Here is a 20,012-nt window from a genome sequence, read left to right as displayed (position 1 = left end):
GGCCGGGGTCCGGTCGGCTCAGGGCTCAGCCTCAGACCCGGAAAGGTCGGTCCAGGTGCCAGCCTCCGAATGAGCCTTTCATTGGCCTCCTCCCTGGCCTCCTCCGCCCCTCTGACCTCTGCCCCTTCCGCCGAGCCGTCTGATTGGCTGCCCCTCGTCCCCCTGGCGCCTCATTGGCTCTCCTCCCTCGCCCTCCAGCCCTGCTCCTGCACCGGTCTCCATCTCCCAGCAGAAGGCGCAGCCATGAATCCGTTATTCGGCCCCAACCTCTTCCTCCTCCAGCAGGAGCAGCAAGGCCTGGCCGGGCCGCTGGGGGACCCCGTGGGAAGCGACCACTTGGCCGCCGGCGGGGACGTGCCCCCGGCGCCGCTCGCCCGGGCCGGCCCGGCTCCCTACTCGCCGCCCGGGCCGGGCCCGGCGCCCCCCGCCGCCATGGCGCTCCGCAACGACCTGGGCTCCAACATCAACGTGCTCAAGACCCTGAACCTCCGCTTCCGCTGCTTCCTGGCCAAGGTGCACGAGTTGGAGCGCCGCAACCGGCTGCTGGAGAAGCAGCTGCAGCAGGCGCTGGAGGAGGGTAAGCAGGGCCGGCGGGGCCTGGCTCGCCGAGACCAGGCCGTGCAGACCGGCTTCGTCAGCCCCGTCAGACCCCTGGGGCTGCCCCTGGGCGCCCGGCCGGCTGCCGTCTGCACCCCGTCGGCGCGGGTGCTGGGCTCGCCCGCGCGCTCGCCGGCAGGCCCCCTCGCGCCCTCCGCGGCCTGCCACCCGGCTCCCTCCACCTCCGCCTCCTCCGCCTACTCCTCGTCGGCCCGCTTCATGCCGGGCACCATCTGGTCCTTCTCTCACGCCCGCCGGCTCGGGCCGGGACTGGAGCCCACTTTGGTGCAAGGGCCTGGCCTGTCGTGGGTGCACCCCGACGGGGTGGGCGTCCAGATCGACACCATCACCCCAGAGATCCGCGCTCTCTACAACGTGCTGGCTAAAGTGAAGCGCGAGCGGGACGAGTACAAGCGGAGGTAGGGATCGGGAAGGTGGGGACGGGGCTCAGCTCACGCCACACTGGGGCCGGGGCTAGGTGTTCGTACAGGAGCCGAGAGCAGCTGGGGCCCAAGAATCAGGGAGGAGTCAGTATGAGTAAAAGTTCCTGCTGTGTAAGGAGGAGCTTGGAAGTCCACAGACGGAATTGGATACCCGGAGACTAGAATCCCTGGAGAATGCAGAAGTCAAGACTCGTGACAGGAAGGAGGCGTCTGGGAGCCGAATACTGCGGGGAAGCCTTGTTTTTCATCTAGGCTGCAGTGTTTGGAGGACTGTGTTAACCGTGGGGTTTTGCGACGTGTAAAAGGGACATGGGTCTGAGAGGTCACATCTGGGCTACTGCCTAATCCCCCAGGCTCAGCCCTCGGAGCGACTTTGTGATATAAGCTCCACATACTGATCAAAAGTTAGAGGCAAAGGATGTAGTTTTAATTTGCGAGTCGAAGGGAAATGAGAAGGGGGGTGGAGGGGGGCTGCACCTTGCAGGTGACGATCCTGCCTCTGCCCAGGGTTTCCCAAAACGGCGTCCGAGGGCGCAGCACGGCTGCTCTGGTTCCATCCAAACCAAAATGCTGTGGGGACCTTAGGGCATTTCTGGGAATAGGTCAGAAAAGGAGGGAGGGGGGAAAGAAGGCGTAAAGAGAATTCCCTAGGGAAAGGGGGAGGGACTGTAGTTGGCCCAGGGCTAGCGGAAGCTGGGGGATCTGAAAGTGCAGAGCTGAAGGCGGAGGAAGTGTGAAGAGGGCAGCAAGGACCCGAGTAGGAGCAGGTTGGGAACATGGGCACACCACACCTTTGACACAAGGCAGCTGGGGCAGGCCGGGTCACTCTGAAGATGAAGAGTGGGTTTTCTGCAGGGAGCCCTGCGGGGTAGCACAAGGCTCCGGGGAGGGGATGCGACGCAGGAGTGCTGGCTGCATCCAAGTGGATCCCCTAGAGGGTTGGTATCCATGCTGTTAGGACAGAAGCGTGAGCACAGCCAGCACTTGGTACACTCTGTGCCTGGGATGCCATGGTTGGAGACGAAGGAGATGACAGGCCAGAAAGAGGCTTTGCCTTCAGGTTTAACCTCTTAATGAGCTACTCTGACCCCTTGTGGGCAGGCCTGGGAATTACCCTTGCAGCCCAGTGGAGCAGAGATTTGTGTCTGGTGGGGATTGGCTGAATGTTCAGGCAAATGACTGCTGGGTCGGGTTGGGGGTCGGGGGGGCGAACTTCAGGGATCTGTAACCCGCCTGAGTCTAGCAGATCACAGATCAGCAGGCTTGCTGAGGTGGGTCCTGTCCTCGTGCTGGCTGGCTTCCTTCCTCACTTGTAGTCCGTGATTGAACTGTCTTTGGGAGTCTCAGTTATCCTAAAGCCATCATTCAGATGTCACCCAGAAACTTCCTGCCCCAGCCACTGCAGGAGTTAATTAACGCCGTCAGCAGTGGAACATGGACAGTTCTGGAATACATCCGTAACCACAGGAACAACTGCTCTTGTCGGGGTGTTTTGTTTCTAACTGGAAGAGTGTTTGTCCTTGGTCCAGCTGTCCAGGGCAGCAAAGGGTTATTCCTCGGGGACTGATGAGCTCATATCTCTGCAGCACGCTGCTGTGCAGAGGGCCTCACAGCCAGACGTGGGTGGTACGTGATCCTGGCAGTTACTCATTCTTCCACCCCAGATCCCCTGCCCTTGTTCTCCTCTCTTTATAGCAAAGCTAACTCCTGTCTGTGGCCTGGAAGACGTGGGCATAGTATGAGCACTAAACTGGGAAGGAGCTGAGGCCTCCTGGTTCTGGGTTCAGCTCCCCTGCCTTGTGTGACCTTGGGTGGATCTCTTTTTCCTGGTCTCAGTTTTTCCGACATAGGAGTGGCCCCTGCTTCCTCACTTCCCTCAGGGAGGCCGTTTATTTGGAAGAAAGATGTTTGCTCGATGTAGAATACATGGAACTTGCTCAAGTTCTACCCATGTTTAAAGAACCTTGCGAGGGAGACCAGATTTAAATGGAGGTCAAAACGAACCCATTTGTGGGAATGTCTGGCTGGAGTACAAATAGAACTCTACTGAGCTTCCAGATGGTTTATTTTCAGATTTTTTTTTTTGTTTACCCTGTGAGATTTTATTAATCTTAATCCATACCTAACTTCCTTAAGTTTCTACCTGAAACAGTTGAGTTCACCGTCCTACCTTTCCTGATGTGCCTTCTCCAGGGTTATTGTCCCCTTGTCTGTCTTGCTTGCTTCCTCCAGGGATGCATGGACCCCAGGGGCATCAGGGTACTGCATCCCGTGCCCTCACGTCGTAGATGAAGATACCAAGGCCCAGAAAGATAAAGGTCTTCTTTAAGAAAATACATAACCTGACACTGCTGGGGCACTTCGCTGGCCCCAACTGTCTGAATGAGAATGCCAGAGCGAGGGGAGGAGGATGTGAGGGCTGGCTGGGCGGGGAGCCAGGAAGGCGGGAGCGGAGCTGGGCTGCCTTCTCCCCGCCCAGCCGCCGGGAGGGGCAGCCACGGTGATGTCGAGGAGTTATTATTAGGAAGACTGCAGTGCAGATTGGAGCGGGAGAGCTAGGAGAGATGGGCCTGGGGGAGGAGCCCAGGGAAGAGAGCTGAGAGGCACCTGGGAACAGAGATGGAGGGGAGGGGAGGGGAAGACCAAGTCCTGGGCCTGCAGAGTGTGTTCTCCGTGCTGCTTCCTAACCACCTTTCTGGTGCTGAGGTTTCTCTCTTGGTGCAGTTCCCCTCCTTTCTCAGCCTGGAGGAAGCCTTTCCAGGATGGGGGAGAAGTGCTGGGCTATGTCAGTGGGGTCTGAGGAGTCCTGCTGTTCCAGCCAACCTTGCGGGGCCCTGAAATCAATCCTAAGCAGGGGTGTTGCCCCCGCTGCCGCCCTCCTGCCTCTGTGAGGAGGAGGAGGAGGGCGCACTGGCCCGCTCCCAGCCTTGGTCAGGAGTGTCTTCTAGCCTACTCATGGTCGTAGGCTCTGCATGCTGGGGCCCAGGAGGTCCTGCCCCTAGTTGTCACCCACCACAGTCACGAGGCACTTTTCCACGCGCGTTTCCCTCTCCCTCTGGGCGTGGGTGCTTAGTGATCCCAGGCTCCTGCCCGCACCCTGGCCCCTCTCTGCGGCTCACCCGGGGCCTCTGGGTGGGCAGTTTCTGGAGCTTGTGGGGATGGACTTCAAGCATGTCCTACCAGGCTCTTGACCAACTTCGCTGATGCCATATGTGTCCTGCAGCTGCTTTTACAGGATTAATGGTACCACAGGAGGCAGGGCAGCGGGCTAGACGAGCTCTGTTCGGGTGCAGGCAGCAGGCGGGAGCCCGGATCTGAGGACCGGAGGTGGGAGACCGGGCCGGGTGGTGTGGGCAGAAGGAGGGGGACGAGGCAGGCCAGACAGCTGGTCGGGCTGGGCCCTGCGAGGGACCAGAGCAGCCGCAGTTGCTCTTAAATGGTGCGAGGCCAGAGGTTCCGGGAAGGCAGCTGGTGAGCTGGGAGCTGGCGGGGAGCCTGGAGCCACACGTTTCTGCCCGGCTCCTCCCCTCTGGGGAAGCAGACCCAGGGCCGGGGCCTGAGCCAGACCGGCAGGGGGCGGGGAGCGGAGGCGGGAGGACCCCGCACCCAGGCGCTGGCCCTTCGCTGTCTGCAGGTGGGAAGAGGAGTACGTGGTGAGGCTGCAGCTGCAGGAGCGCGTGAACGAGCTCCAGGAGGTGAGGGCCGCCCTGCCCCACCTCGTCCCACTTTCCCCCGCCCGCCGCCCGCAGGCAGTGCCGCTCACGCCAGGTTTGCCGGCTTTCTCCCGACTGTAGGAGGCCCAGGAGGCTGACGCCTGCCAGGAGGAGCTGGCCCTGAAGGTGGAGCAGTTGAAGGCCGAGCTGGTGGTCTTCAAGGGGCTCATGAGCAACGTGAGTGTGGCCACGCCACCCCTCGTCCCTACCCGCCGGGGCGAGGCTGCCTGAGGCCAGGGCGCCGGCCTTCTTAGTTGCACCCACTTCACTGACCCTCCCCCCAGTGTATGTGCTTCCATTTTTTTTCCCCTTGCCCACCCCCTAACTCAGGAGAAGAAGAGAGAACAAAAGTCCCCGTGGCCTCCATCGTTACTCAGGGTGGTTTGCTCACAGTGTGGCCCCGGGTGAAGTCCTGACCCTCTCTGCCTTCATATCTGGGTCTGTGGAATGGGATAGTAGAGCACATACTTTGCAGGCTGGTTCGAAGGTTGTGATGTACTGAGTTAGGATGGCAGCGCTAGTTCAGCGTCAGCTGATGTTACCATTGCGGTACTTTCTCTACTCTCATAGCTCCTGGTAGTCAGTCAGTCTCTCCTGGAGCCTGAGTTCCAGGAGGGAGCCCCCTGCGGGTCCCAGCCACTGGGCCACGCCCTTCGGGGGCCCCGTCTGGCCAGGGAGCCAGCTGTCCTGGGCAGAGTGCTGGAGGGGCACCCAGTGTCTGGGAGGATGAGGGGACGTTGCCGGGCCCTGAGGACCCCCCTCACCGCTCCCCGTGCTCCCCGCACAGAACCTGTCTGACCTGGACACGAAGATCCAGGAGAAGGCCATGAAGGTGGACATGGACATCTGCCGCCGCATCGACATCACCGCCAAGCTCTGTGACTTGGCCCAGCAGCGCAACTGCGAGGACGTGATCAAGATGTTCCAGGTGAGGGCGAGGGGCGCCTGGGCCCGGCCCCCGCCCCGTCCCACTGCCCGGTGTCTGCGCCCGCGCCCGAGCTCTGTAGGGGGGGCGCGGGGCCGCGAGAGCCGGTCCTCCGCGAGCGGGGCCCGGCCCCTTCTCGGAGACCTTAGCGCAGCAGCCGGGCCCTGGCGGGACGAGGCTGGGGGGCGAGGGACAGCCTCTGGAGAGGAGTTTGGAGCCGTCTCTAACGCCGTCTCTCCCCTCCCCTCTCTCTCCCGTCCGCCTCCTCGCCTCTCTGCCTTTCATCTTCTCTTGCTTCCTCCACAGAAGAAGCTGGTTAGTTTTGCTCTCACGCAAGCTTCTTGCGTCCCCGGCCCATTTCTCAGCTCCCCAGGCCTCCTGACCCGCAGGGCTCTCAGCGCAGACCCCTCCCCTCCATCCTCCTGCTCTTCTCCTTTCTTTCTCTCCCCACCCCTCTCTCCCCTCCCCTTTCTCCCTCTCCCCCTTCTATCCCTCTCCCCGCTTCTCTCTCCCTCTCCTCCCTTCTCTCTCTCTCTCCCTCTCCCCCCTTCTCTCCCTCTCCCCCCTTCTCTCACTCTGACCCCTTCTCTCCCCCTCCCCTTCTCTCCCTCTCCCCCTCTTCTCTCTCTCTCCCCCCACTTCTCTCTCCCCCCCCAACCCGTTCTCTCTCTCCCTCTCCTTCTTCTGTCTCCCTCCCTCTCTCATTGTTTTGCCTCCATTTCTCTCTCTCCCTTTGCCCTCTGGCTTCCAGATCTGGATGTGTGACTCAGGTTCTGCTTTGTCAACTCCGTGTCTCCCTCCTCCTTGCAGCCTGAAAGTTCCTTCTCAGTTCAGTCATTTCACTAGAAGACTTTTTAGAAAAGAAATCCTCTGGGCCATTATGCGCATCTTACTGTGGTCGAGGCCAGCCATTTCCCCCTTATCTTACTGCTCTGTTTTCTCTGTTTCTTGTCTGTCTTCCTCCTAGTCTGCAGCCCCCATCTGTGTCTGTCTGCCTGTCTCGGTGACGCTGGTGTTTCTGTTCCGTCTTGTAACTGTGTCTTCTCTCTGTCTGCCCGCCCTTCCCGCTGGTCCGTGCTTCCCTCCCCTGCCGGCGCCCACGCCCTTCTCCTCATGCACCCGGCCTCGTCTCTGTAGTCTCTGCACTTGTCTCCCATTAAGGTCCCGTCCATGGGGGGGCGGAAGCGGGAGCGCAAGGCTGCCGTCGAGGAGGACAGCCCCCTGTCGGAGAGCGACGGGCCCTGCCCCCCCGACGGGGATGCGGAGGAGAGCGCGGCCCTCAGCATCAACGAGGAGATGCAGCGCATGCTCAACCAGCTGTGAGTCCCGCAGGCCCCTCGCCGCCCCTCCCCCGAGGCCGGAGCCCCGCCCAGCAGCCCCTCCCCGCCGCCGCCTTGACGCCCGGGCTCCCTGTCTCTAGGAGGGAGTATGATTTTGAGGACGACTGTGACAGCCTGACTTGGGAGGAGACTGAGGAGACCCTGCTGCTCTGGGAGGATTTCTCGGGCTATGCCCTGGCTGCTGCAGAGGCCCCGGGAGAGGTAACCGCCCTCCCAGCCGCAGGGCCCCGGCTCCTCCGGCTCCTCCTCTCCGGGCGCCAGGCCCGTCTCCTCCCGGCCCGCCGTCCACTCCGTGCTCTGTCTTCCCTTTGTGGCCACCATCCGTCACCTGCTTCTCCCTGGTCCTTTGTCCTCGTCCCCTCTCTCTCCGGCTTCCTTTAACCTGACTCGCTCTCTCCCTCGCCTTGCCTTGTGGTGCCCCATCCCACCCCTCCCATCTGGCCTCCCCCTGCTTCCCTTTCCACTCCAGCAACCGGAAGACAGTTTGGAGAAGGTGATTAAAGATACTGAGTCCCTGTTCAAAACCCGGGAGAAAGAATATCAGGAAACCATTGACCAGATAGAGGTAAGGCCGGGCGCTGAAGATGAGGGCCCCAGGTTCCCGGTGGGTCGCAGGTGCAATGGCCTCACCCCTGCGGGACCCCAGACACCAGGGCCTCCCCACTTCTTCCTGGCGGGGGCGGAGTGATCTCCCCACTGTAGCACCTCTGGTGGGTCCTTAAGACCTCAGGCTGGGGAGGGCGGCCGACAGATGTGGGTTCAAACCTCGGCACTGTCACTTACTTCCACTCTAACTTTTAACAGGCCTCTTCTCTCTGAGCCTGCTTCTTTATTTGTAAAGTGGGATTCTTACTAATACCTCCCTCAGGGTTGTTTGAAGGTCAAGTGAAAGAAGGCCCAGGCAGAGCGCGGGGCGGCGTCTGTCTCGTATAGTCAGCACGGCATGTAGTCGTTGCTTTATTATCTTTGCTGTTATTACGGTTAGTGCTGTAGCGGAGTCCGCTCAGGTGGACTTGAACTTTGCTGCTGCCTCGGCTCAACCTTTGAGCCAGTGGGGAAATCTCCATTCTTATTCCCTAGCCTTGAGGAACCTTCTAGAGATGCGAGTGGAACTGGTGCTTCAACTTAAACTCTAGGCCTCTAGGGACGGCGGGAAGGATTTGTGGCACCTGGGAGGAGGGCCTGTGGGACGAGGCTTGCGTGTGATTCTCGTGAGCCCTCCTGCCCGAGCAAGCGTGAGAGGGTCCTTTCCACGCCCTCTGACTTGGGGATGAGGCTGGGGGCCTTCTGGAACTCTCAGCCTCTCTCCAAGCCCACTGCCCTCACAGTGGCAGTGGAAGTTGAGGAATTCTTTTCCTACATCCTCATTCCCCCAACGCGCATTAGCTGGCCCTGCTCCTTTAAGCAAAACCTGCTTCCTTTTTTTTTTTTTTTTTTTTGCCCAGGCAGACAGACGCTCACTTTTAAAGGCACCGCTGGGGACTTCCCTGGCAGTCAGTGGTTAAGACTCCACACTTCCACTGCAGGGGGCGCGGGTTCGCGACCCAGTTCGATCCCCACTTCGGGGAACTAAGATCCCGCATGCCATGTGGCCAAAAAAAAGAAAAGGCACAGCCAGCTGTGCGCCACTAGTTGAGCTGGGTGGGGAACTGCGCTCCGCTCTCCCGTTTACGCCCATCCCGCCTTCCGTCTCCTCCCTACGCCTAGAACGGCCTTGCGGGGAGGTGTCAGGAGGGCGGACACGGTGGTGGTGCTCCTGGACATCCAAATGGGACACCTGAGGTCCCTTTAACTCAGTGACCTTTGATCTCTCAGGGGCCCTGAGGTGGAGGCCAGGACCATTTCCATCATTGGATGGTGAGACCAAGGCCCAGGTGGAGGGTGGGCGGGAAGTCTTTCCCCCCACCCCTTCCCCTCTCCATCTGCTCCCAGCCTCACCCCTCCGCCCTGCCCCGCCGCCAGCGCGCGCGGGGTTTTCAGTGTGGCTTTTGGGGTCGTCTCCTTCCTGCAGCCCTGCTCTGAATGTGTAGAGACTGGCGGCCGTCCTAGCCTCGTATTCTGCTGGAATGTGTTTGGTTCATTCCCTTGTTCCCTGCCCCGCTGAGTGATGGGCTCCAGAACCCACCCCTCCTCTTTAATTCCGGCTCTCCTGAGGTGTAGGGATTGGGGTGTAGGTGGCAGCCAGTCTGGACAAGAGCTGGCGGCACCGTATTTCCCTCCTGGACTGAACAGTCAGCGCGTCCTGCCCCTGGACGTGCTCTTGCTGCGGGGGCCCCGACGGGGATCCCAGCTCTGGAACCGAGGCCGTCGTTTGAGCCGTGCTCACTAGGGCTTCTGATCCACCCAGGCTACCATCTCTTTGTCAGGCTCTGTGACTGTTTTCTTTTCTCTCCGAGTTCCCATCCTCTCTGCCCAGTTCAGACCATTCACGGGTGGTTTCCCGCCCTTTCTCTTTGCTCTCAGGCAGTCAAGCAAATCACCTCCGGGCAGTTTTACTCTGCCTCCCCTTGTGGCCCCTGTTCCTTGTGCCCAGAACAAAGAGAGGCAGCACATTGTCTGTGGCCCGGATCTTCCACCGCCTCTGCACCTGGCTCTCAGCTCTACCTCGAGCCTGTGGCGCAGAGGCGGGGTCTGGGAGGGAGACTGCGTTCCCTCGACTCCGGGCCACACATCATGTCACGCATGACGTGTCTTGAGTCGGGCTACATCTCAGAGCCCGTCGGACATTCAGCGAGGCAGGCAGTCCTTCCGTTCATCTCTGAAAAGGGCTTACAAGTGAGAAAAGCAGTGAGAGGAAATAGGTGGTAAGAGAGCAGAGCGCCTTTCAACAGGGCCCAGCCGGCCTCTGGCCTCAGGGCCATGAGTCTTGTAGACGCTGCTGGAAGTTAACTAATGACTCTGCCGTCGAGGTGCGGGGCGTGCACGCAGGGATGAGTAGGCCCCGTGGCCAGCCCTGCCAGGAGCTCCCAGCTTGCAGAGGGGCACAGGCTGGGGGGACAGCGCTGTGTGGGGAGTGAGGACCAGAGCAGGCCCCGGGGGGGCCCCGGGAAGGGCAAGGCCATCCCCACGTGCCGCCCGAGCACTCAGGAGCATCCCTTCCTCACGGCTCTCGTCGGGAGTCTATTCCGAGAGCGCAGGCCCAGAGCAGATCCCTTAGTGAAAGCCTCCGTGGGAGAGACTCCCGGGGAAACTGGAAGGAATGATGGCGTATCAGGCACTTTCTGCCTTGCGCTGGTTTAGTTTAACATCTGAGTCCTTCACTTCCACTCCGGCTGCCTGTGCCCCCGCCCGGGGTGCCCTTGGCAGGTTAGCCTCCCGGGGGCGGGGGACAGGGGCCCTGCTGACCCGACGGCCCTGCCCTGCCCCCGCCACAGCTGGAGCTGGCCACGGCCAAGAACGACATGAACCGGCACCTGCACGAGTACATGGAGATGTGCAGCATGAAGCGGGGCCTGGACGTGCAGATGGAGACCTGCCGCCGGCTCATCACCCAGTCCGGGGACCGGTAAGGGCCCCCCGGCACAGGTGGGGAGGGGACGGTACCCGGCGCCCCTCACTGGAGAGCCCTGAGACCCTCCGGCAGTGACTCAGGCCTGTCTTGCCATGGGGCTGCCCGTTGGAGGTCGCCTGGTCTGCTCGCCCCAGCCCGGCAGCTCCCTCCCCCTCGGCAGTTGGACTATACGGGCGTCCAGGGCGTCCATCCATCCGTGGTTGGACTGCCGAAACCTCCAACCTCCCGATGCCGCTGACTCTGGCGGTTCCCCTGGTTAGAAAGGCAGCTAAAAACTGACAAGGAGCACAAGGGGCAGATTTTTATCTAAAGTCAGGGCCACAATTTGTGCCTTTGACCCTGCGTAAGTTTTTAAAAATTGCAAAACTACTTCATAGACGTGAAGCTGGGGCCACAGAGCCAGTGCCCTCCGGCTCCGGCGGCGTCTTGTACTGTGACCTCAGATACTTCTGAACTCAGCCTCTCCGAGTCCCCAAGTTAAAGTGGGGGCCGTTTGTTACCCCCCTCCCCCCCCCTTGCCCTGCGTCCGCCCTGCCCTTGCCCTGTGGTCCTTCTGCCCTGCCTGAGATGCTGCTCACCTGCCAGGGGCTCAGGCCAGGGGAGGTGGGTGTGCTGGCCTTGTCAGGATGCCTCCCCGCCCCGAGGTTACAACTGACGCTCTTTTCTAGAAAGTCTCCTGCTTTCACTGCGGCCCCGCTTAGCGACCTGCCGCCCCCGCCGCCACCAAGCGAGGCTGAGGACTCCGATCGCGACGTCTCATCTGACGGCGCCATGAGATAGGGGCCTCCTGCAGCTCGGCCCGCTGGGACTGACCGAGGCAGAGGGCTGGGTGGTTCACAGAAGGGAACGCCGTTTGTCCTGCAGCACCGAGCCTGGCCCCGGGGACGGGGCGCGCCTCCCCAGCCTCCTCCCTTGGTCCTCGGCCTCTCTAGGGCTCTGGGGTGTCTGGAGCGAGGCTTGGCCTGCCCTTCCCCGGCGACTCCCTGCACAGCCGGCTCTCCTGCCTTCATGCGTGGGTGAATGCTACTTTCCCATCTTTAAAATGCTGCCAGAGCACTCGTGGCCCCTCACCCTCTCCACTGAGTAAGGAACGTGATTGTCCTTCCTTCTGTCCCTGTGGCCTCGAGCCAGCTGGCTGTCTTGATTCTGTACTGGTGCTAACTGGCCCGGGCACTGGTATGAGGGGGCTTAGGCTGGACGTTCTGTGGCTTGTGCACCAGAGAGGGCTTCCCTCCGCGTCACAAGCGGAGGGAGCGGGCCTGGGCAGGGCGCTCTGTCCTCCCTGTTGTCCGAGCGCTCACGGCCGGCTGCCCGTCGACAGCAGTGGTGTGGCTGTGAGCCTTCCCTGGCGGAAGTGCCGCGCGTTACAGGGGCCTTAGTGCGTCCGGTCCGGTCCGGCGGCTGCTGGGTCTGGCTGGGTGCAGTATCAGCATCGTGGAGGGAGACAGAAGCTCCTGCTTGTTTCCCAGTCACCGCCGGGTGACAGGTGAAGCTGTGTGTGTGTGTGCACACGAGCGTGTATGTGGGTGCACGTGCGCTCAGGGTCTCAGTTTCTTCAAGCATCAGCTGCAGGTGTGCCTCCTCCGTGTCTGTCACATGCTGAGACCAACCAGCTGAGCGAGAAGATGTCCTGGACTCGGAAAAGCTTGGCGAACTGGGGCTACGAGACCGAGGGTCCCTCAGCATCGCTGCCTGAGGCAGGCTGGGCTGAGCTGATGTGTGTGTGGAATCTAATAATAATGAAACTGGCGACTATTTATTGAACACGCTTGTGTCACTGTTTCCAGCACTTTCTGGTGGTTCTGGTGGTGGTTATACAGTCCTCTGCGCGGAGTGCACTAGTTGTCACTTGAAAAACATGCAGGTGCAAGGCAGGTGCGGAGGTTGTAAGTAACCTGCCCAAAGTAATGGTGCCTCGAGTGGCAGAGCCAGGGCCTCGGCCCTGGTTGGCGGCACCAGCTCTGTGCTTCTACCGCTTAACCCACGTGCATCCACGGGTGACAGATGACATGGGAGCAAAGCCATCCCCACCCTTCCCATGGACCAGCCTACTGTAACCCCTCCAGCGACACTAGGGCACCCACACAGCTGCACTGCTGGTGGTCACTGGGGCACTGAGACTTGCAGCCGCCGGGCAGAGCTGGGGCCTGCACCCGGCAGGCTGGCCGTGCTCCATGCTGCTGCAGAGGTCAGCTAACTGGCCAGAGGCCAGGCGGACTCTGCCCTGACGTCCTGTGCCAGTGTCACCCTCCAGGGAGCTGCAGACAGAATGGCATCTGGATACGCGGAGCCAGGCCATTCCTGGGCTCGGCCACAGCCATCTGGAGCACAGCGAGTCCCCGTGGCACCCAAAGACCTCAGAGAGGAACCAAGGTGAGCTGAGGACAGGTGGCTCTTCAGGGGAGCAGTGTCCGCTCCCAGACCGGGGCGGGGCTCCTGGCTGGTTGGGTGCTGTCAGCAAGATGTAGTTCTCCTTGGCCCCAGCCCAGCTCCCCTCCCCTTTATCCTAGACCCTGGAGCAAGACAGAACAGTAGCCTGGGTACAGTGTACTTTATTGATGGTACATGACACGGTAGGGCTCCCTAAGCCCCTCCTCCTCCCCCTTCCTCATGGGGTTCTGGGATGGAAACCGTGTGGAGCTCGGGAGATTCTCAAGTGTGTTGGAGGACCGAGTTGGGGCAAGGACTCCCCAGCAGTGGAGGACCTCTCTCTTCCTCTCGTGCTCCTGCTGGGGCTGGTGGTCCAGGGACTCTTACTCCTTGGAGGCCATGTGGACCATGAGGTCCACAACCCTGTGGCTGTAGCCAAATTCATTGTCGTACCTGGAAGGAGAGGGAGTTAAGGGTTGTTTTCCCGAGCCGGCCACCAGGGGGCAGCAGACTCAGTCCCACTCTGACGCACCACCTCCCACACCCGCGCCACACACCAGGAAATGAGCTTGACAAAGTGGTCGTTGAGGGCGATGCCAGCCCCAGCATCGAAGGTAGAAGAGTGGGTGTCACTGTTGAAGTCACAGGAGACAACCTAGGGAGGGAGAGCCAAGCACAGAACCCAGTCTTGCTCACCGGGGCCACGTGGACACCAAGTTCCCTGACCCATCAGTACCTGGTCCTCAGTGTAGCCCAGGATGCCCTTGAGGGGGCCGTCCGCCGCCTGCTTCACCACCTTCTTGATGTCCTCGTATTTGGCCTGAGGAGGTAAAGACAGGCGGTTATTCAAGCTCCAGTCTTGCAAGCCCCAGCCCACCAAAGCTGCTCCAGGCCAAACTTACAGGTTTCTCCAGGCGGCAGGTCAGATCCACGACGGACACGTTGGGGGTGGGGACGCGGAAAGCCATGCCAGTGAGCTTCCTGTAGACACAAGTAAGCAGAGTCAGCACCAGGCATCCCGGGTCCCCGGGTCCCCAGGGCAGAAAAGCAGCAACGAGTCTCACCCGTTCAGCTCAGGGATGACCTTGCCCACAGCCTTGGCAGCGCCAGTAGAAGCAGGGATGATGTTCTGGGCAGCCCCTCGGCCGTCACGCCACAGCTTCCCGGAGGGGCCATCCACGGTCTTCTGGGTGGCAGTGATGGCATGGACCGTCGTCTGGAAACAGGAGGGGGCGTGAAGGCCCTGCCTAGTGCTCACCACGCCACCCCCCTCCCTCCTCCCAGGGGAAGAACTAAGTGACCTGAGCAGATCCCTTGGAACCCCAGGGCCATGCTCTGGGAGGGAGAAGGGTCCCACCCTGGGTGTGGACTGAATGTGCTCTGGCAAGCCCCCCATCACTCATACCATGAGTCCCTCCAGGATGCCAAAGTGGTCATGGATGACCTTGGCCAGGGGGGCCAAGCAGTTGGTGGTGCAGGAGGCATTGCTGGAAAGAGGGAGGCAGGTCAAGGGCACGTCCATCATGTACCACGCTGCACGATCTGCCCACTTCTCCACGCCCTCTGCCGCGCTCACCTGACGATCTTGAGGTGGTTGTCATACTTCTCATGGTTCACGCCCATGACAAACATGGGGGCATCGGCAGAGGGGGCAGAGATGATGACCCTCTTGGCTCCACCCTTCAAGTGAGCCTGCAGCAGAGGAGTACTTACAAACCCAGGCTCCCCCTTCCGGGCCTAGGTCCGCCCCACCCCATCTTCCCGTCACACTGAAGCCCAGGGTCAGTTCCCCTCCTCTTCCACCTCCCTGCTGCTCACCCCGGCCTTCTCCATGGTGGTGAAGACGCCAGTGGACTCCACCACATACTCAGCACCAGCATCACCCCATTTGATGTTGGCGGGATCTCGCCTACAAGGGAAGACAGGACAAAACTCAGGGACATGGGCTGCCACGGACCCAAGGAGGTCACCCCACTCCAGTACCTCCTCCAAGGCAAATTTCTTCCTGTTCCGTCTCCCACACTTACTCCTGGAAGATGGTGATGGCCTTTCCATTGATGACAAGCTTCCCGTTCTCAGCCTTGACTGTGCCGTGGAACTTGCCATGGGTAGAATCATACTGGAACATGTAGACCTGGGGGGACCAGGGAGGGCATCAAGGGGCTGCCGCCTCAGCCAGGCTCTGCTCCCCGCCACCAGCACGGGTGGCACTCACCATGTAGTGAAGGTCAATGAAGGGGTCATTGATGGCGACAATGTCCACTTTGCCAGAGTTAAAAGCAGCCCTGGTGACCAGGCGCCCAATACGGCCAAATCTGAGGGGGACAACAGGTGAGAAGGCATGAGAAGGGAGGAGAGAGTCCTCTTGGGTATGTAAGCAGCCCCAGGCCCACTCACCCTCTTTCAGAGGGAAGAGGATGACACTTTGCTACCACCAGAAAAGTCCCAGGAGAGCTCACTTTATCTTCCTAAGCAACTCTGCCAGGCCAGCCTGGCTTCCCAGCGCGGCCACAAAGTGAAGGCTCACATCCTGCCCAAGAGGTGACTGGGCTCAAAGACTTGCCCACCCGCTAGTCATCTGATATCCGTTGAGGAGTGACAGGGTGGTGCGCTGCTGCTGCCACCTACAGTCTGGGCACGTGGCAGGCACATGGCATTCATCACACCCACTAACTGTAAATGCTTGTTCCTGTCTGGCCCAGCTTCGGGCTACACTCTCTAGAGAGCAAAGAGTTGTACACTCAGCATCACCAAGCTCAAAGGGCAAGAGCAAAGGTCAGAAGTGAACTGGCCAGGGGAAACCCACCCCCTTCCCCAAGTCCCTCCTACAAAAGGGAAAGAGACAGGGAAAACGAATGGTTTCTCAACCCCTAATCCCAGCATTCTGATTTGCTTAGTACCTGTCCTTCCTAGCTCTTTTCCAAAAATCAGCAGTGGGAGCAACAGATGTTTGGGTGTGGGGAGGGCAGGGGGAGGAGGTGGAAAAGAGCGGAAGCCCAGGACCCCAGCTGCAGAAAAGGTCAGGCAGCTATATTTAACCCCAGCTTAGGGTGGAGTGCGGATCTGGTTTCTGGAAGACCGGATGGGGAGAAGGGCAGGACGCCCGAGGCTCACGGACACCTAATCCTCCTGGTGACCTTTACAGCCTGGCCCTTAGGGTTGGGTCAGCTCTAGGCATGGATGGAAGAAATGAGCTTCGAGGAGAGCCGCTGTGAAGACAGGGGCTGCAGCTCCGGGAGCCATTTTGTGGTGGAAATTTTCTAAGTACCCATGACTCAGCTCTCCCAGCATGGCACCAAGCCACGGCTACCACACCTCTCCGGAAAAAGGAAAGGAAAAAAAACCCCAAAACAACACAAGACCACCCGCATAAACCCACGTTTTTGATTCATCAGAGAACCATCTAGGAAAAGCATCCTATCATCTCTAGGGGGAAATTTGGCTGGCGGTTTAAGGGATGGTCTAGGGTTAGTATGGTCAGAGTTGAGGTCTAGTTGAACAAGAAAGGGAAAGCCTAGCCTCACCTGGCTTAAGGGATAAAGGCGACTCCACCCCCACGAGACAGGGGTAGGAGGGTTAGTCATAGGCAAGGAAGGAGGCAGGCTGAAGGGCTAAGGAAGGTTTCCTAACGGCAGTTCATTCATTTCCTTCCTAGTTGCAACATGGCGGCTGGTTACCGCAGATGACCGCCCCCCCGGCCCCCCCAGCTGGTTCTGCGCGCAGCTGTGCCTCCTGCATCCCGGGGCTGCGCCCGGCCGGCGGCACGGGCTGGAGGTGGGGGACGGGCTCCTCCCCAGCACGTGACCGCGAAGGGCGCGAAATGAAAGAAAGAGCCCCAGCTGGGGGATTAGAGGATGGGTCCAGAGCAAGAATCGGAAACTCCTGTGTATCTGCCGCAGGCGGAGTGGAAGGCTCCGCAGAGGCGGAGTTAACAGGAGGCGCAACAGCCGGGGATGGGGGGCACGAGGCCTTGCGAGGCCCTCCTCCAAGTCTGAGCACCGACCTTGAGTTCTCCTTGGGGGGGGGGGTACGACCACCCCCATCCAGGTCCCGCACGCGCTGGCAGAGACCCAGTAGGGCAAGACCTACAGACGCAATTCGGTGGGGACCGCAGGACTTACTGCCGCACCCCGCCCCACCCCGTAACTCACCCGTTCACTCCGACCTTCACCATCTTGTTTCCGGGACGCAGCTGCGGGCAGAGGGAGGTGAGCATTAGAACGCGGGGCGAAGCGGCTGGAGTCCTGCGCTGCCCTCCCCGCCCCTCCCCCAGGCCTCCATCCCGGACCTGCGCTTCCGCACGTCCTTCCTCCCGCCCCCGCAATGCGGGGCCCCGCCGGGCGCGACCCGGACCCTGGCCTCCTCAGCCGCACCCCCGGCCCGCGCACAGCCCCTTGTCCCTTTCGGGACCGTCCCCGAGCCCTTTGTGGATCCTCTCCGCCAGGCTTTACCTGGCACTGCACACAAGACACAGCTGTCTGTCGAACGGGGAGGAGCAGAGAACGCAGAGGCAGGCTGCAGCCGGGATTTATATGGAAGGTGAGGGGCGGGGGCGTGGTGACGCGGGTCCGCATCGCCCAGTCCCAGCCCCGGGGTGCGGAGGCCTGAGCTACGTGCGCCCGTAAAGTCGCGAGTAGTCGGCCCTCCGCTTTTTTTGGACCAGCCTGGTTCTTCAAATGTGCACGCACCTCGCGTGTGGGCTGAGGACGGAGAGGGGGAGGGGACCGAGACTGGCCCAGAGGAGGAGGGGACCGGTGATGGTGCTTGGCGGGGATTGGGGGCGGGAGGTTACTGCGGGATTCTGTGGACTCGGGGCCGGGGGCCCTTGTGAGAACTGAGGGATGCTGCACGGATGTAACGGGAGGACCTGGGGAGCCGGTTAGATAGGGAATTGGACCCAGAGCCAGGGACAGCTCGCAGCTGCAGGGTCCCCCTTCCTCCTCCTCCCCGCCCCCGCTCCCCTGCTTTCAAAGGCTGAGAGGCGGGAAGGCTGAGGAACTTCTCGAGGCTCTTCGGTAGTGACACAGGAATAGCAGAGGAAAAGGCTCGGGAGGGGCCTCCTGCAGGGCCCTGCCCAGCCCCCCTTCCCCCCTCCCTCCGTCCCCCCCCCGACCCCGGCTTCGGGCCTCTCCGGGCGGGGGGCCGGGGCTGGGTCCTGGGCTGTGAGGGCCTGGAGAGGAAGGAGGCTCCGGGGGAGGGGTCTGCACTGAAGGTCACGACGTCCTGCGGCGCAGGCAGCCTGGAGACCTGAGAATCGGGGCAGACAAACCAGGCCCTGTGCGCACCACCTGCTCTCCCCTAGGCCCGGGCTGGGGCGTCGGGGCGGGAGAGCATCACTGCTGGGGGCTGGCCCGGTAGAGGGCCGGAGGCCTCCCACAAAGTCGCTCCTGGGAAACCTGAGGGCTGTGCCGCCCGGGCTGGGAGACAATGCCTCTTTCACCCTGTCCAGCCCGTCCAGCCCTGGGCCGAGAGCAGGACGTGAGGGCGGAAGTCCCTCCCCATCCTGGGACGTGCAGGCCGGCCCTGCAGCCAGGGCTTCCCCTTCACTGGCTGCGTCCAGGGGATGTTGGGGGCAGGGTGAGGAGTCCAGAAGAGGGAAGATATTGGGAGGTCTTGGGCACATGGTGGGAACAGGCCCCCAGCCCCTTCGCACACGTGATGTGGAGGAAGGAATCCATTCCTCTCCAAGACCAGTCAGTCAGAAGCCTGCACTGTGCTGGGTTTGTAAGCTGAGGATGGAGGAAGGGCTGGTTCTGGGGACTTGAAGGGTTGAGGGTTTAGAGGGGGTGGGGTGGAATGGACATTGCCCATCAGCAGGTGCTGGGGGACAGAATTGGGGCCTCTTTGCTGGCCCAGCGTAACCTGAGACCAGCCCCCTTTTCCAGCTGAAAAGCCTGTGGCTAAGTTTAGCCCGCACGGTGATAACCTTTGCTTAAAAGGCAGAGAGCACTGCCCTGCACCCCGACTCCAGCCTGTCCCTTGCCTTTCTGGGATTGCCCTCCCTCCTTGGGGCCCCAGATCCAAGGCTGGCTGTGGCTGGCAGCCATCTGCATGGTCCACGGCCAGACTTCTGCAGGAGCAGGAAGAGCAGGGCCACAGGGCAGCTAATGGTGAGGGGAGGTGGGAAGTGCCTCACTGAGGAGTCTGCTGGGTAAGTGGAGGGGGGACGCGGCCTCCTCCTCAGGCTCCACCAGGACGGCAGCGCTTTCCCTGACAAGGGCCTTAGGAGCCCCTCCACCCTCCTGTGCTACCCGAAGCATGTCCGCCTTTGCCGCATGCTTGTCATTTCTCCTTACTGTCCTTTGCGGAAAAGAGGGAGCTCAGTGCTCCGGGAGCGCGGCTGATGCAGCGTGCTGTTGCCATGACAGCACAGACACCAGTGCAGCCACGACAGCAGCCTCACTGCCTCCAGTTCAGGTGACTCCACAGAGAGGAACTGGGGAGTAGGAGTGGGTGGACGGGGCCTGCATCTGAGGGGCTGACTTGCTGCAGACCCTGTAACGTGGTGAGGAATCCCTGGGAGGCAGTCCCCAGAGACAGTGTCTAGAGCTGAAGGGGAATCATGACCTGATCTCCCATCAGCCTGGCCCGGTCAGTCACCTATCTTTAGAGATGGGGTCAGGGGCACGAGTCAGGGTGAGGGCAGGACAGAAGCCAGCCCTTGGTGGAGAGGAGGGTTTCTCAACTTCAGCTTCACTGACATTTTGGGCCGGAGCATTCTCTGTGGTGGGATCTGTCCTGTGCATTGTAGGATATTTAGCAACATCCCTGGCCTCAGCCCCCTAGCTGCTGGTAGCACCCCTTCCCGCTGGGTTGTGACCACAAAAATAGTCTCTAGACGTTGCCGACGGTCCCCTGCCGGGCAAAATCGCCCCCAGATTGAGAAGTGCGGATCTGGAGTGTAGACGCTGCCTAATTCTGCACAGCGGAGCAATCCTGCCACGCGTGCAGGGTGGGGAGGTCGAGAGGGAAAGATGAGGCACTGAGGGGGCGTGAAACTCAGCAGACGCTGGGACAGGCCCCAGACTCCTGGGCTCATCTTCTCCTTCTGGATCAATAACCCTCTATCTGCTGCCTGCCTCTGGGCTAACGAGAAAGATGAAACAAAGATGA

At 61.0% G+C, this 20,012-nt stretch overlaps 2 protein-coding genes across 3 annotated transcripts; one reads left to right on the top strand and one right to left on the bottom strand.

Moving 5' to 3' along the window:
- The first annotated feature begins 204 nt into the window (after window positions 1-204).
- Window positions 205-12,293, top strand: IFFO1 (intermediate filament family orphan 1). Of its 2 annotated transcripts, none has more exons than XM_082349813.1 (9): window positions 205-1,016; window positions 4,675-4,735; window positions 4,835-4,930; window positions 5,541-5,681; window positions 6,816-6,997; window positions 7,099-7,219; window positions 7,488-7,583; window positions 10,393-10,523; window positions 11,198-12,293. In XM_082349813.1, exons 1-9 carry the CDS (start codon window positions 244-246, stop codon window positions 11,307-11,309), a joined length of 1,713 nt encoding a protein of 570 aa, XP_082205939.1. In that variant the 5' UTR covers window positions 205-243; the 3' UTR covers window positions 11,310-12,293. The 2 variants fall into 2 exon arrangements, with proteins under 2 accessions (XP_082205939.1, XP_082205938.1); XM_082349812.1 differs by having other exon boundaries at window positions 206-1,016; window positions 6,840-6,997.
- Window positions 12,294-13,065: 772 nt separating this feature from the next.
- GAPDH (glyceraldehyde-3-phosphate dehydrogenase) lies at window positions 13,066-17,467 on the bottom strand. The gene is made up of 12 exons (XM_082349830.1): window positions 17,351-17,467; window positions 17,051-17,091; window positions 15,115-15,214; window positions 14,927-15,033; window positions 14,718-14,808; window positions 14,476-14,591; window positions 14,305-14,386; window positions 13,964-14,115; window positions 13,802-13,880; window positions 13,636-13,719; window positions 13,457-13,554; window positions 13,066-13,352 (listed from the first exon to the last, which is right to left on the bottom strand). The coding sequence occupies exons 2-12, from the start codon at window positions 17,071-17,073 to the stop codon at window positions 13,283-13,285; spliced, it is 1,002 nt and encodes a 333-aa protein (XP_082205956.1). The 5' UTR covers window positions 17,074-17,091; window positions 17,351-17,467; the 3' UTR covers window positions 13,066-13,282.
- Between the last annotated feature and the right edge of the window lie 2,545 nt (window positions 17,468-20,012).

The sequence above is a fragment of the Balaenoptera borealis genome (assembly GCF_965194805.1).
Source record: "Balaenoptera borealis genome assembly, chromosome: 13".
Taxonomy (NCBI): Eukaryota; Metazoa; Chordata; class Mammalia; order Artiodactyla; family Balaenopteridae; genus Balaenoptera; species Balaenoptera borealis.
This window is presented reverse-complemented; position numbering and strand designations above follow the sequence as displayed.